Genomic DNA, 16,511 nt, shown 5'->3' with positions numbered 1-16,511 from the left:
AACTTCAGATATTTTGCTCTTAAAGTTTATTTGTCCCTTGTTGTTCATATGCCGGGTAGGTCTATGTCTGTTCCTTCGGTATGCTCAGAGTTTAAGCCTATACAAGTATTTGCAGACAGGTAAAGATGATCAGGTGAGATAATGAAAATCCTTATACTTACCACCTCAAATATTGATATCAGGTATTCTTAACAACTAATTCCAGCCAGTTAATCCGGTTTTGATTATACTCATCTATGAAAAATGGTCAATGAGTTCACTGGTGATTACACTCAGATGTGAAGATCTGAGTGAGACTATGTAGACTCTGTAGCAGTGAAGAGATGTGTTTAATCTTGCTTATTTAGTATGTGTATGACGCTTTAGAAAAACAGTAAACCAGAGAATCTTCCTATGACATCTGCCTTAGTCTGAAATGCGTCTAGCATTACAAATGGCTTGGCTTATCTCTGCGTGACCTGATGACTCTTTTGTTTCCGTTGCAACGAAAGGTGGCACTTCTCCAAGATGCCGTAGAACTAGCCATTCTGCTGAAGCTGGGAACCTTATGCTTTGCCTTGTTTCTGTGCCATGGTAGCTTTGTGGTATTCAGTGGTTGAGTTATTCATGTGTGAGGTTATAGATCCATTCTCTGACTTTGTCTGCTTTGGATTCTTACGCTTGCCTATTTAAATCACAATATAGTGATTTTAAGCAAAATAGAAGACAAACTACAGACAAATAAGAGTTAGTTAAAGAAAAGGTGTTTGTTTGGGTTTTTTAAGTAGAATTAATTTTTTTTAACTAGGTGCTATTCAGTATGAAAATGGAGTTAAGTTCCAACAGAAGTTGTGGTGGATACATAATGTACCTAATAAGCATCTGTACCCACTGATTTAATCATTGTGTAACTGTGTTTTATTTTGACACTTGTCTATTATATTGGAATTAAAATGAAGTTTTGGAAAAAATAAACTGTTGTGTGCGTTAAAAATGCTTAGCAAGTGACACTTCAAATCAATCTATAAAATAAATTGATTGGGTTCTATTGATGACAGCCTCAGTGTTGTAGAATGAGTAACTTGATTTTGCTGTCTAGTCTATATTCACGGATAATGTCATTGTCCTTCTTTTCAAACTCCCTCTATTGCAGTTCAGAGTGAACTACAGATGGAGCTGAATTGAGTGAACAAAGAAAGTTGGGTGGGATGTGGGAAAAAACCTTTCCACATGTTGAAGATAAAACTACTGTTCAAAGTTTTTTGGTGTGTGGTTTTTTAACTGTGCTAGTGGATGCTCGTTATAGGTGTCTTATCAATGTCTTGGACATATGGAGAGCCTTTCTCGTGAAAAGCTGGGCAGGAAGCACATCCTGCCTAAAGGCATCACCTTGGTTACGTCTTGAGTAACCTATGTCTAGTGTACTAAAGTTTGAGAGGCTAGAGGTTTAATGGCACAGTGAAATGGAATTGAAATAACTGTTCTAACCTAGATTACACAGCATAAACCCTTATATAAATGTCTAGTCAACAGTCTTGACCTTGACCAAAAAGATACAGTGTTCAGGTTGGTTGGTAGGGTTCTGTTGTGTGGGTTTCTATTTGTTCTTGAAGCTTACTGTTTGGAAAAGGAAGCATCAGTGATGTGAAGCTCTGTCTCTTGGAGAAAAATCTTGCTTGCTCCTGCAAACAGCTGTCACTCTTGACAAGTGTTTCTTGGCTTCAGAAATGTGGATTGTGTTTCTTGAACTTCTATTTTTAAATTTTTTTTAATTCCCGAACTGGTTTATGCCAGCTAGGGTCATTCTAAAAACACCAAGTTAGTCAGGGATGCAATTATGAGTATTGTTATGCAGTGTGTATGGGGAACTCAACAGTAATACTCTATAGAACTTGGTAGGCCTGTATAAAGGCAAGTCGCTTTGAGAATGCTGACCTGCTCTATAAAGAGAAAGCATGTTTGTTTAAGTATACTGGGATGTGCAAGAAGTGCATTTGTAAAGGAAGAAAGAGTTTGAAGAAAATAAATGGATTGGTTGCATTACTGTACATCTCAAAAGTGAAAATCGCTTCAGGATCATTGCGTTGTTGAAAGACAGTGTTGTTCCCAGGCTAGAAGGTGGTTGCATGAGCATTGAACTAGAAGATGCCAAACTGAATGCTGTTTTGCTTTTGTTACTGGTGTGCCTGTAAACAAATTGTTGTACTGTCTTTGTACAGTAAACTGCATAAGATTACTCTGATAACTCTGCATTGCACTGAAGTGTTTCCTGGTCCCCACTAATACTGCAAGCAGACTGGATTAGTCTCTTCAAACATAAATACTTGCACTGTTTCTGTGAGAAAAAAGCTCTTGTTCTTTTTGTTAGAAAAAACTACAGTACCCTTCCCTTTGTGGCACATTTAACTTTTGTTTTTAATAACTCAAGCAGCAAGTGTCTGCATGACAGTGTAGTCCTAGATCTTTAAGAGCTGCCTTCCTGAGTGAAGCCCAGTGGATTGTGACTCGTTGGCAAATTTTACCATAATTTCCTACTTTCAGTTTCTGTTAGTATAGATAATGGACCTGCTTAATACTCTCAAGTAATTTCGCTTACAGTGTGATTTCAGAATCTGTAGGTGAAAAGAGGTTAACGTTTTAATCTTCACAATCAATTAATTGAACTGTTGGTGATATATTAGTCATGTTCTGTGCTCTCTTATTTATTGAGAGAAGGTAAGTATTAGTTGACTTTAAATACAAGAATCTGTTCAATAGAGTTGTAGAGGTAAATGCGTTAGGCTTTTTTTCAGTGAATAGCAAGAGGAGGTGATAACATAATACGTGAAAGTAGTACAGTGGTTGTGACTAATTCTCAGGCAGCTTGATTCAAAATTGAAATGTACAGGGAGGTTTGTTGGTTTGTCGTATTTCTTCTAACAAGAGTATGCAGTAAAGAAGGGATCAGTTTTACCCTAAGAAATACAATGTTTTGGCTTAAGTGCATAAGATGTATTACATACAGGGCATATCAAATGCTTCCTGTTTTTTTTTTTTAGAGCAAGCATTAAATCAGCTCTTCAGTCAATGTGGTTTCATCTTCCTTAACCTTGACAGAATATTTTGGGAATTGCAAGTGTGTCTATTTCAGTAGCTGTGTTCAATTCAAATAGTTTACATATTGATCTACATCACGAAATTGGGGTTTTTTTTGTTTCTCTAGTACTAAAATAGCTGAGGCAAACAGTCAGAAGATGGCACAGAAGCAATGTTGTTGTTATAGTAGGCAACTACGCATAGCAAGTCACCTGGATACTCTGAGAAGCATGTAGGGTGAGCAGCATGATTGTCTTTAATGCAGGACGTTGAGCTTTGTTCCTTTTGCTGTTGGCTAGATCAAAGCTTGAGCATCTCAATCGGCCAGCTGTCACATGAAATTTGCTTAAATCTAGAACTAGAATGTTAGCACTTAAATTTGGAAGTTGTCTGTAGTAGATTGTTGACAGTCCAGCATAGTGCTGTAGGATTCCAGCTGACTAGAACAGGTTTGCTCTGTACAGAAAAAGAATGTCCTGAAGTCTGTATTACCTCATTAAATTATAATTTTTTTAAATGCGCTTAATACTTGGTTGACAGCAAGATGTCTGTAGAAAGTTTTTTTTTGGGCATGGGGGAGCTTGATCCAAGCTTCTCTCGGGGACATTATCACAAAAAGTCACATTGCCAACTGCAGCTAGGAAAATGGCATCTTCTGGACTCTGTGGAGGCTTGCCTATTAAAAGACCAATTAATACTATCTTAATTTGTTGGTCTCACACAAACACACACATGCTTGCCTTTAGGCTTGTTCATCTTAGATATTTTTTCCTTGAGAGAGGGGGATGTTGCCTGATGGAAGGGAGAAGAGCAGAGGCTGTACAGAGGACAGGATGTTCAAAACGTAGAGAGCTTCACCCAAACAGCTAAAATGTCTATCCATTGACTATTTCAGGCTTCCTTGTTGGTCCTTACAGGCCAGGAGGGAATGACAGCCGTTGTCAGAGGTGATGACTAAAAATTCCTGTTAAGGATTTTAGATTAATAGTAACTTCACCACTGTGAGGAAAAATTGTGGAGGTCAATGCTATGGGAATACTTCTTGGGATTTAAAAGCAGAAAAATATGCCAATTTGGGGCTGATATTTTTAATGTTCCTCTCTCTGCAGTCCACCCCCTCGTCTGTCTTATCTGTTGCCTGTCCTGATGTGAGGGTATTTCCTCTGGTTTCTGGGCAGTTTCCTGGACCATGCTGTGTAGCCCTTAAATTTGTGTAGAGTTAATTTTTTTGCACTGTAGTAAGTTTTTGGGATCTCTGGTGTTAAGAGAAAGTATAGTTGACATGTTAAAGTCTCTTAAGTATGTGAACTTTGCTGGGGTTAAAGCTTTACTGCTGCTTCATCGTAAAAATACTGGTACTATTTGCATCGCTGGAAGTCTGTGGGTTTTGGTTATGACTGCACACTGTATCAATTGATCTAATTCTTTTTAAATGGCTAAAAAAAGGTAGTGATTTATGTATTTGGCCTTTGTATGCTCTCCTTTGCAACATAACTACTTCTCTCTTTCCCAGTAATAACACGAGATAAATTTTTTTTTCCGGTTTGGCACCTGGGTATGTCTAGTGCATAGGTGTTAGTAAATGAGAAAATTTTTCACAAAAATCTATAGCAGACCTTAATGCATCTAAGTAACTTGAAGTGTCTTGGGTGCCCCACATAGTCTCAGGTGCTTATGTCAAAGCTTTTTGCGAAGTTGGACTGCAGTTGGTGCTAGGAGAAATAAAATGTGAGAGTGCCTGCTCGTCAGCAGGACTAACAGTCGAATTAGCAGGTGGAGGTACGCATAGCAGACATGCTTTTTATGGGGTGTACTGTAATGTCCTGTTGGTATGTAATTCACAGCTGCTGTTTCCTCAGCTCTGCCTTAAAAGCAGATGCTGGTTGGAAGCAAGCAGTGCTTCTTGTCTAAACCAGCCTTGATACTCAGATTATTACACAGTGGGAATTTGTGTGGGCAGTGGGAAGAGGAACAATGGTATGTCCCTTGGAATGCTTTGTCTGCACACTTAAAATAAAGTGGAGAAATACTGAACTCCTCAATATGTGTGTAGAAATGGATTATTTTAAAAGTAGGGAGCTATTTCTGCTCTAGGTTTTGGGAATGCTGAGCTTTTGAGCTTGAGGTAACACTTGTCCACTGCTCGTCTGGATGGAGCTGTGCCTCAGAGCCTTGCATTCATGACTGAGACTTGTGGAATATGCTTTACTAAAAATACACACACACGAGCATATATAAAAATGTGTAAATATAAGATGAGTGGCATTTCATACTGCCTTTAATCAGCAGGAAGGCCATTTTAGAGTGCTTTCTGGCCAGCGAGCATGCACAGGTGTTAGGGCTTCGATGGGCAGCCATACAGCCAGGGTGGTGGGACAGTTGATGTGTGGCACCTTCTCGGTAGCTGGAACGCTCTTGCTGAGCTCGGGGTTAGCAGTGACTGGTGCAATGAGGCAGCAGCCTAGGTGTGAATTAAGTGGTGGTAGATTACTGGCATGATGAAAACTGGATGACCTTCAACCAATGCTTTGGAAGCCTAGCATACAACATGAGGTAGATGCCAGCTGTTGCAGGAATTCTTGTAGCATTGCTGGGAAACTCATACCTTAATGGGATGTCCCATCATCTTCTCATGCAGAGGTGCTGCAGGAATGGAAAGGCAGAATTGTGGTCAGTGGCTTTCTTCCTCTGTGGAGGTTTTGACAAAAACTGAGCGCTTGAGAAAAAATTCTTCATAAGGCTTGAAAACTGCATTGTAAGTTTCTGTTAATATCTAGCTGCTTTGTGTTGGGTTGATGGTTGGACTTGATGATCTTACAGGTCTTTTCCAATCTTAGTGATTCTGTGATTCTCAACAATCATGCAGTGTTTGGAGTCTGATTAAATATTTTGTTTGTTCTGTGTGTTTTTGAAGGTTTTGCTGTGACAAATAGATAACAAATTTTGTTAGCTTGAGGAACTAAATAGTGTTCTCTACACAAAACTGAAGTATTTCTTGTATGCTTTTAGTCCACCTCTCCCATAAATGTGACTGCAATACAGCATCTGTATTGGCTAACGGAAGGCGATGCCTGTGTGGAGGAAGGACTTACTTTGTTGTGGGAAGGAAGGAGTTTCTGGTAATTTGAAGAAGTGCCCTGTAATTATCCTAACAGGATGCCAGTGAACATACGGAGTTATGGGCATCGTAGCAGTATACCACGAGAGAAGAAATTGAGCAGCAGGATAGAAGAGGCGGCTGTGTGGCATGATAGCAGTGTATCGGGATCACAGAGGTACTCTCTGAACTCCAAGAATGTGCTGTGTTTATTTTATACCACGTGAAGATGTGATCAAAACTGCGCTGCAAGAAATAGCTCTTGACATGGGTTCATCTATAAGTGTGACAGAAAGGAGTTTACTCCAAATTCTTGGTAAAATAGCACATCTATGTGGTGTTTAACACTTACTGAAGATGGGCCTTTCCCAGTGGTCTATATGAAGGTGCATGTGGGTATTAAGAGCTGTTTTTTCATGAGGTCATGCTTTTCTTGTGGAGGAGGACTACTTCTTTCCTGATTTTTTTCATAAGTGTCCTGGGTTTTTTTGAACACTGGCTTCTTAGGTATCTTGGCAGCTCATGAAGCTATATATGTCAGAGTTGGTTGTTTTTTCTTCTGGCAAAGAACATGCACTTGGAACATTTAATGAGGCCTTACTGCTGTCCTTCATTATGGATTTGCAAGAAGGTTTTCATTTCTTCCTATCACTCGGAGCCTGTCTGCAGGGCATTCATGCTACTACTTTGAGAGGGGCTGGTCTTACTCTATTTTGAGTGGGTTTGCAGTCCATAAAATGAACGGTTCATGCTTGTGCACTAGGTTTGCGAACTGTAGTGCTCAGAAGGCTATGCAATTGCAGGAGGTGTGTAGCTTCTGAAGGAGGGTGTCTCTGGCCGCAGGTCAGCCTGATTTTGGTACTTGAGACATCTGGATGACTTCAGGCTCTAGAATTAACAGAGAGCAGATATGTACAAAGTGATCCAGGCATGAAGTGATGCAGAGTAAGATAGCAGTGAAAGTTTTGCTAAAGGCAGAAGTTTAATCACAACACAGATGAATACACCTAAATTATTGTTGTGTGTTAGATAATCTGAAATGCCAAATGAAAGCCAGATCTGGTACTTTAAAGAATATTAGCGTGTGGATGGGTAGCCATCTTGTTGCAAAGAGGGGGAAAAAAAAAGGTTACCAGCATATATGTGGGTGGATGGGTCACTGGAAAATAATTCGCACTTCAACCTGTTTATCCAGCTTTGCAGAGAGAGGGACACAAGGCCATCTTGCTGGCCAAGGTCATACGAAGCTGAGAGCCAAACTTGTGAACTGGCTTCCATTTAGAACTAAGCTACCCTTTAGGTTATTCAGCTTTTTAAAGAACAACTTCGCATCAAGAGTGTAAAGTCAGTTCTGGAACTGTGCTGTAATGGAGGCAGTCTTGTTGGTCTTACAGCCCCTCTTAGGGCTCACAGCTCTAAGGGTTAGTTTTTTCAAATATTGTCCTTCTTAAACTCGAGATTATATTTAGTTGTTGAGGAAGTTAGTAAATATCTAACAGTCCAGATTGTGTAGGTACATAAGAACAACTAGGATCTGTTGCTTCCTATGTCTGTTTCTTGATTTGTTTCAGCCTTCTGAAATGTACAGGAAAGCTGGATGTAAATACTGTATCTGAAAGTATGCTTTCATATGACAACTAGTTTTATAAAAACTTACTTTTGAGTATTTATTTTTGTCTAAATGGAAATTGATGTTAACTCGGCCACCTCTCTGTAACAGCCAGGTTTTAATGCATTTGTAGGGAAGCTTTTATACCTTGCTGGTTTTGTGAGTGACTGTAGTAGCTGCCATTCCTTGTTCAGCATTTACAGGTGTGGGTAGTGGTTATTGCATACTATTATACAGATAAAATCCTTCTGCTCATGAAGTTCTGTTCTGTTTGTCTGAGATATGAGTATATAGTTGAGTAGTTCACCAGTTGGAGAAACACTTGGTGCTTCTATATGTTTTAATGGTATATTGAAAAAATCTTATTGTCTGTATATCTAAAATATGCATAACTTCTGTTCAGAATATCTTTGTTGATATTCTTCTACTCTGTCTTGACAAAACGGTGTCAGCAGTCTGAAAGATGGTAAAGGTACTGGAAGATTCTTCAGCCTTATTTTATTCTACCTGAGTAAGCAAATAGGATATTTTGAACTCTGACAGGTACACTATTTCCTGATTGGAGTTTCAGGAATGTAACATAGTAAAGCCTAACTAGAATGTTGAGGCCCATGAAATTAAACAAGGTTGACCTTAAATATGTGTAGGAAAAAAACAGACTAGAAAAAGTGGCTGATGTAGAATTTAGTGTTTTAAAAAAAACCGCAAAGTGACCCACAAAAAACTGAAACATTGCTAGTTACCTTGTTAATAAGATCCCAAAAGTGGATGATTAAGATGAAAGAAATGACGGTTCAAGGTAAGAAACAGGTGTGAATTTCAACTTGCTGAGCTTTGTAACGCGTTTATCTGTGAAAGCTTCAGGGTTTTAATTCTGCTAAGTATCTACTGACTTAGATAACTGTAGATGCTATAGAAAGGCTTTTTAGCAAGTATTTCAAGGAAAAGTGACTTGTGCAATGTGACTGTCCTCTGTTAACTTTTGAGTATTTAAGTCTCGGATGAGTTGGATGGAAATAATACTTGAAGAGATTCAGCTCCTACAAGTCTTTTGAGGTTTAGCCCTGGATGGCAGCTAAGCCCCACACAGCCACTCGCTCACTCCCCCGCAGTGGGATGGGGGAGAGAATCGAAAGGGCGAAAGTGAGAAATCTCATGGATAAAGGTGGTTCAATAGGTAAAGCAAAACCTGCATGCACAAGCAAAGCAAAACAAGGAGTTCATTTGCTACTCCCCATCGGCAGGCGGGTGTTCCCATCTTCAGGAAAGCAGGGCTCCATCATGTGTAACAGTTAATTGGGAAGACAAACGCCATCACTCCAAACTTCCCCCCCTTCCTCCTTTTTCCCCTGGCTTTATATGCTGAGCATGCCGTCATATGGTCTGGGATATCCCTTTGCTCAGTGGGGTCAGCTGTCCCGGCTGGGTCCCCTCCCAGCTCCTTGTGCACCCCCAGCCCGCTCGCTGCTGGGGTGGGGTGAGGAGCAGAAGAGGCCTCAGCTCTGTGCAAGCACTGCTCAGCAATAAGGACAACATCCCTCTGTTACCAACACTGTTTTCAGCACAAACCCAAAACACAGCCCCATGCTGGCTCCTATGAAGAAATTGAACTGTATCCCAGCCAAAACGAGTACAAAGCCTTATATCTGGAAAAGGGGATAGAGAGAACCTGATTCTAATGGTACAGCACACAATGAAAAGGATATGTGTATTTTCATGGGGAAATAGCATCTTGTTAGCTCTTTGTGGCAAGGTCTGAGAGTAACAGAGAAGTCTTGGTTGTGAGGCCCACAGATGCGGTGCCTCATGGATTCGCACTCAGCAGCAAGGCCGTTGGACGTTCTTGCAAAGCTAACGTGGGCCAATACAGGTTGGCTAAATGCAGTGCTGCTGTCATCGTGCAAAGTGATACTGTTCGGTGCTTTTGCTTTGCATATGAGTCTTTTCAGAACTGCAGTCAGTCCCATATTCAGGTCTCGAGTGCTGACTGTGTTACCGGCTGTATGGTTTCCTTAGTCACTTTTTCTATCGCCTCTCAATTTACATTTGAGTTTGTTCTTGAGGATGTGGAACAAAACACCACAATCCCATTTTTTTTGTCTTATCTCTCTGCCTGTGCCTTATGTATTGTTGTCTTGAATAGGTTAGTGGTAATTTTTAGATGGTATCTAAAATTATTTACTGACAAGTAAGCTAAAGGGCTTGCTACACTGAAATACTGAAATGGCTAAGGGCAGCGAGGTTCATGTAATTGTATTGCCAAACCTGCTGACAGCCTGAGCACATGTGCAATGTGCTAGGTTATTACATTTAGTCACTGCCCTTTCTGTCAATTTTAAAACAAAGGTACTGTAAATTTTGGTGCTCTCATAATTTTCGGTGGTCTTACTTATGTTGCTTTTTGATGGAAAGGCCTCAAAGTTGGCAAAGCTGTTGCTCATTGCCCAGTAGGTGAAGAATGTGTGCTGGTGAATTAGCACCTGCATACCTGTCTTGGGCCCGACTGCAGCATGTTGTGGCATTTTTCGTCTGTGGGAAGATGGGGAGGTACTTATGGGATGCTGTGGGGGAGTTGTGACTTGACTACTTAAGTCATTTAAGAAGGCAACCAGAATTGTCATGATGGGTGGTAAAGAATGGAAGTGTGTAGATAAGATGGTTGCTTAACATCCGAACTTCCTTGTCATCTTTTTATGTGCCATAGCTTACGGTAGTTTTGTTTTAAGCTTTTTTGGGTGCATCGTGTTGAGGAAAACTGAGTGTATTTTCTGTCTTCACTGATAGGAGGTAATAGAAAGATTTTTTTCAGCTTCTGAAAATGCTGGTGAAATGCCGGCTCCTGTGCTGACGGGCATGTGGAAGTGCAGTTCTGTTCAGTCTGCAACCTTGAGTCTCTGGGCAAAACAACTACTCATTATTTCTGGTTGTGTTTCTGTATAGGACAAGGCTGTGTATGTACGCACCTCCTCCCCCCTGCCCCCGATAACAATGTTTAATAAGAGTTTTGATGAATGTTTACAGCACTGATGATTGCTTGCTTGGGTGCTTTCAGTGAGAAGTTTAACATCAGAAATGACTGAAAAGGTTTAAGTTTAATGTTCAGTGTTTTGCTGGATAAAAGTTCCCAGAACATTGGTGACTACTAATTTTCCTCTAAATATTAATATACTTATTCAAGTTTAGTTCAGAGTTATGCCACTTGGCTCTTTGAAAGGGATTTTATAGCGGTGATATTTACTAATGGAAAACTATTCAAGGTCACATAGCTACTTCCTGGCAAAACGGGGAATAGGTCTGCTTTTAGGGCTCTTTCAGGGCTCAAGTATTGGTTAATATTGCCACCTAATGGCAAGAAGACCAGTTGTCTGAGTATTTAGGGTTTTTTTCCACTACTTTTCACTGATTATTTCTACCCAGTCATGTCTGCTCTGGTTGCATAAAAACAATTGTCAGGGAAACTTCAAATCTGGCATTTTGTTCTTGTCCTGCTAGTCACAGAATTTTAAGGCTATAAAACTGGTTAAAAAGAGAAGTTGTTATTTTTGTATTCTAATTGTTAGACTTCTGTGCTTTACCTGAGTATTGCTTTATATTTCTGGTCAAGTATTGGTGCTTAAAAAAAGTCTCTTTTTATTGAGAAGGTAGAACAAAAAAACCTTCCTCTAATCCTCTAATGAAAGTCTGCACATCACTCTTAGCATAATTCCCCAGGCTGGTATTAGGGGAGCCCTATAGGATCATTTCTGCCTCAGCTGGAGTTTGGCATTAGAACTTGAGTAACTGAAAAGTAGGCATCTTGTTAATATTTTGGGAAGGCCCTATGTAAACTATGTTAAGTGTAATAATTTTGCAGAACTTAGGCTGTTGTATTAAAATTGGCAGTAATTCTGTTGGCTAAATGAGCAATTAAGTTAAAAAATAATAGCTATTTAATCTTCAAAAAAATTTCCTAATAAAACTTAATTTCTTCAATTGTAAGTTGTTACGTGCACATCTGTTCAAAAATATGAGGCTTGTATCAAATCAGGTGCATTACACTTAATAAACGCTGCTTGCAGATTGTATCGGGAAACATGAAACGCATGCATTTCAGTTCACTGCCTAATTATCAGAGTGGTTAATCGTTTTAATTTAGGTATTTCTGTCCTGATTGTACACCTGAGTTTTTGCACTAGTTGAAAGTTCCCATGGTAATAGTTACCATCAGACAGCAGTCAATTAAGGAGAGCATGGATTGACATGAGTTCTTATATTTCCTAATACTGTGGGAAAGCTGTGCGTGTGAACCTTGAGATGATGCTAATATAATCTGCTGGAGGCCTTGAGCAGTAGTTAAGACTGACAGAAGACAGATAAAATAGGAGTGTGTTGTTTTTCCCCTGGGTTTGCCTGAGCATTTGGACTTACCTTCTGTGTAGGCTGTTTCACTTGGCTTCTGTGTATAATTCCTGTCTGTGGGATGCTTCTCTACCAGGAAGAGAAAGAGAAAAACCTCATGCTGGGAGCTGGGCTTAAGTATATGGCTCATGGTTCATGCTGCTGTTGGACTAAGAATGCTCCTGATGGGATTAGTTGTGGGAAAATGTTTAATTCTTAACTGCATATTTAGTATGGGTTTAAATAAAAACACTACTTGAGAGTTGATTGCTTGCACCATCTGGGATTGCAGGGAGGTTCTACCTGTCTTGAGGCTATGCTGAAAAGTTGCACGACTTCTTCGCTATCTCTCAAGACTTACTCTTTTCTTAGTGTTTAAATTTTTATGTTTTAAAGTGTAGGTTTAGGGAATTTAATATTAACCCTTTATCAAGTATTGGAGGATTTAGAAATTCTGTAGAACTGGAGAATACCTTCATGTTGTTCAGGTTTCTGGCTGACTGGAAGTACCTCAGGGTTCATATCTGAATACATAGCGTTCGCACTAGGCTTTATAAATTCATTTGAATGTGAAAATGCTTTTCAAATATTTGCATTTGGTGTTGTAACAAAATACTAAGAACTTTTGTGTTTTTTGTCAAGAATACTTCACCTATGTGAAATGGATTGAGGTAGCAAATCTTTAAGTGTACGTTACTCCTCCCTCAGGGAGTGACATAGACTTTCTCATTAATTTCTTAGCGTGTAGTGATGTTGGCTGGAAGAATAGTAAGAACTCAAGTAGCTTCATTTGCTTGTAATTGTCTTTTCCAGGTGGCTTCTCAACTGTGTTTCTGGTACGTACCCATGGTGGGATACGTTGTGCACTGAAACGAATGTATGTTAACAATGTGCCGGATCTCAACATATGCAAGAGAGAAATTACAATTATGGTAAGAAGCCCATTATTTGTAACTGGAGAATGTATTAATTGGTAATAGATTTACACCAAATGCCTCTTCAATGACAATAGCTTCTAGACCACCTTTTCTTTTGAGCTTGTCGTTCTGATTTTGCACTGTTAGTTTCAGAAACTAATGCCGAGTTTAGGGTTGGTGCGTGATTAACTTCTAAAGCAATTATAAAAAAATGTGTTTGATACCACAGTCAGTTTGGTCGGTACATCTGGTTCCAATAGAAAGTAATTTCTTCCAGTTCTGCGCTGGTAACTTAAATTCTCAAGGCCTCTGTGTGCCACAGCTCTGTTAGCTGAATGATGCTGCTGGTGGCTTCCACAAGTATTGTCATCTTCAGTAGGCATAGTCACATTCTTGAAGTTGCAGTCCAGTGTTGAGGTAACTGATATGAGTGTAGCTGAACTCCCCTACGTCATCAAAGTTTATCTTGTTTTTTCAGCAGATGTCTAGCAAATAAGGAGAAACCAGAAGATTTAGTCAGGCACACTTGGGTGTATGATGATTTAACAGGTTAAAAAAAAATTAAGAGAAAATTAGGTGCTGACTGGGCAAAAGAAAATCTCTTACATTGCCTTCCAGCAGACACTATGATCTCCATACAGCTCTAGCTTAAATGTGATCTAATGATAGCAGCATCTATTAATTATTTGATATAAGAGGTACTTTTAACCTTATCTTATAGGCAGAAACTCTGTAGTACAGATGACAACAATTGTATAGTCAGATGTGAAATAAGCATTGCTTAATTCCACATGTAAAATGGCTTTTAAGCTGTGGTTTTTTTCACTGGCGACGTGTTCAGTTGCTTATGTGTAATAACTTTGTAAAGCTTTGTAATATTTCATACTAGAATAGTTGTGGCTTTTTTCTAGCTACCTTTGTTTAATAACTGGGAGAGACTTCTTCAATTTAGCTTGGGATGCGTACGAGTAGCTTTATCCTTCCATACCTCCTACATATCAAGGCTCTAGCTATTACTGCTTCACGGCATTGTTTTAGAATGCAGCAGTTTGGATGTGTTCGCACTGTTCAGCAAGTAGCACATAAATGTTCCTTTCTGAGTAGTAATTGTGTTATGTTTGATATGTAGCAGTCCCTCTGACATTGCTGGCAGCGTTGAGCTTTTGTTTTGTGTTTGTGGTACTTTTGTCAAGAGTACTGGATGTGGGACAGGGCTTAACTTAAATTGAAATCATAAATGGTTGCCTGAAAATTTGTACTGTCTTTTGTTTGTTCAATTTTTTTTGTGCTCAAGTGTAACGTGCATTTTCTTTTTCAGAAAGAGTTATCTGGGCACAAGAATATTGTGAGCTATTTGGATTGCGCTGTTAACTCTATAAGTGATAACGTTTGGGAGGTACTCATTCTCATGGAGTATTGTCGAGGTAAGAGACAACTCTCAGGTTTTGAGAGTAAATGTACGGAAAATGTTCGTACCGATCACCTGGGATTTTTACTTAGAATTGTTCCTTTATTGTAAAAGGTGAACATGTATATCCCACAGCTGGAATCCAGTTAGTTCTTTTTGCTTTTCTGTTTGCGTTGTTATCGTTGAGGCACTGAGCTGTTTAACACTGAGAAAATGTAAGTCAGTTTCATGTGGCTTTGTAATTAAGTATGATTAGAAACAGGGAAATTATTTGTATAAAGTGAAATTGTTTTGTTCTGCTGTTTGTGCTTATCAACATCTAGCTAGAACAAAATTTGGTAGGAAAGACTGGCAGGCTTTTCACTGCTGTTCTCCCTCTGCTATCTTTCGTTTTAGATAACAGTATTAAAGATGCTTTACTCTTATCTGACAGGTGACTTGTTCTAAATGAGCATAGCATAGTTAGTGTTGATAATGCTGGCCCAAAAAAATAACAGCCCTGTGGCCCCGCTTTATAATGTAACTTTGTTACAATTGATATGTAAAAACAGGTGGTTTCTGGATTATTTTTTTCAGACCTCATATATGCATTGGAATAAACCCGCCATTGAGTTTAACTTCTGAAGTTTATCTGAAATTCAGGGTAACTGGGCACTGAGCTCATAATACGAGGTGGTGGTTAACTGAAATAGGTGACGGTATTAGAAAAAGTGCGACAAGTACAAAGTAAATATTTCTAGACTAGAAAGAAAAGCCATCCCATTGTCTGTACTGCTCGATGAATACTTTCAGTTGAGATGTACATCAGTTTTATTTGCAATAGAAGCAGCAAACATTACAGCTTAGGCAATCTGTACCATAAGGAGCTGAAGACAGTGTTGATATACGTTTTGGGGAAGGGAATAAGGAGATAACTTGAAAACTAATGGCCGCATTATTGGCCCTCTGCTCTGCTTGTATGGGTGAATTTCTGTACCCTTGTGGGAGCTCACTTCTGATTCCCTATTGGTAGCACTCTTACCTTAATTATAATGGTAGACAGCCATGTGGATGTCAACTGTCAGTCAACTTGACAGTGTTTCTTGTTTCGACAGAAAGTTCACCAAGGCCCTGCAGATACTGAGTCTTGCTTCATCTGTTAGTGTTAAGTGAGCATTGTGGTAGGAAGAGCCTAGTATTATCTGGTAAAATCACTTGAAGAAACAGGGAAATAATGATTCCCGATCTTCGAAAGAAACCTATGAAGAGGTTAAGTGGGGTCTTTCTTAAAGGGTAGATTCAGGGCTCTTTTTTTTCCCTCCCCTTTTTTTTTTGGTTTGTCTCCCAGAAAGAGAAAGAGAGAGGGTATCTAGAATATGAACTTGGTTGGCTGACAGGGTTTTGGCTATGGATCTAAATGCAAGAGACACTTTTGAGGTAACATATTGGTGTGATGCATCTTCGTGTTTGTGACAATTTGTCCCAAATGGGTTTTGGTCATTTTCATTTCAGACAGTAATTTGTCGATCTAGGATGATACAAGAGTGCACATTTAGAAAACCAGGTTTGTTTTTTTAAATACGGTGGCTGTGGAAACCTTTCTTGCATCTTATTTGTGGACTTTTTGCATAAATAAGTTTTTACTTCTGTACATGATAGGAATTACTAAAAAAAATAATAAATGACCTTGTTTCTTTAGCTGGGCAAGTTGTGAATCAGATGAATCAGCGTCTGCAGACAGGCTTTACTGAGTCAGAAGTAATGAGAATATTTTGTGATACCTGTGAAGCTGTTGCCCGGTTGCATCAGTGCAAAACACCTATAGTTCACCGGGATCTAAAGGTATGAACTTAATAAAAAGGAACATCTAGGTTAAAATCCATGATCTACATGAAAAGGATTGAGAATGTAGGAGGTATTTCACTAAGTACTAGTTAGGGAGGCACTTGCTGTTGGTGGAGCTGTAAACAGAGAGACTAAACTGTGAGACATCACTTAATGCTAATGCCAAGTTGATCAATTGATTTTTCTGAAAACTTTACTGTTTGTGTGTGAGAAAGCGTAGTAACA

At 39.3% G+C, this 16,511-nt stretch overlaps 1 protein-coding gene across 1 annotated transcript in view; it reads left to right on the top strand.

Annotated features, from left to right (window-relative positions):
- Positions 1-16,511, top strand: part of BMP2K (BMP2 inducible kinase) — a 65,833-nt gene that overhangs the window by 12,229 nt on the left and 37,093 nt on the right. The window contains 3 exon segments of the mRNA XM_059826812.1: positions 12,951-13,069; positions 14,373-14,478; positions 16,141-16,283. Of these exon segments, the coding sequence (XP_059682795.1) occupies positions 12,951-13,069; positions 14,373-14,478; positions 16,141-16,283 (368 nt within the window).

The sequence above is a fragment of the Gavia stellata genome, chromosome 19, assembly GCF_030936135.1.
Source record: "Gavia stellata isolate bGavSte3 chromosome 19, bGavSte3.hap2, whole genome shotgun sequence".
NCBI classification, from domain to species: domain Eukaryota; kingdom Metazoa; phylum Chordata; class Aves; order Gaviiformes; family Gaviidae; genus Gavia; species Gavia stellata.
The sequence above is the reverse complement of the archived record's forward strand: the minus strand, read 5'-3'. Positions and strand labels throughout refer to the sequence as shown.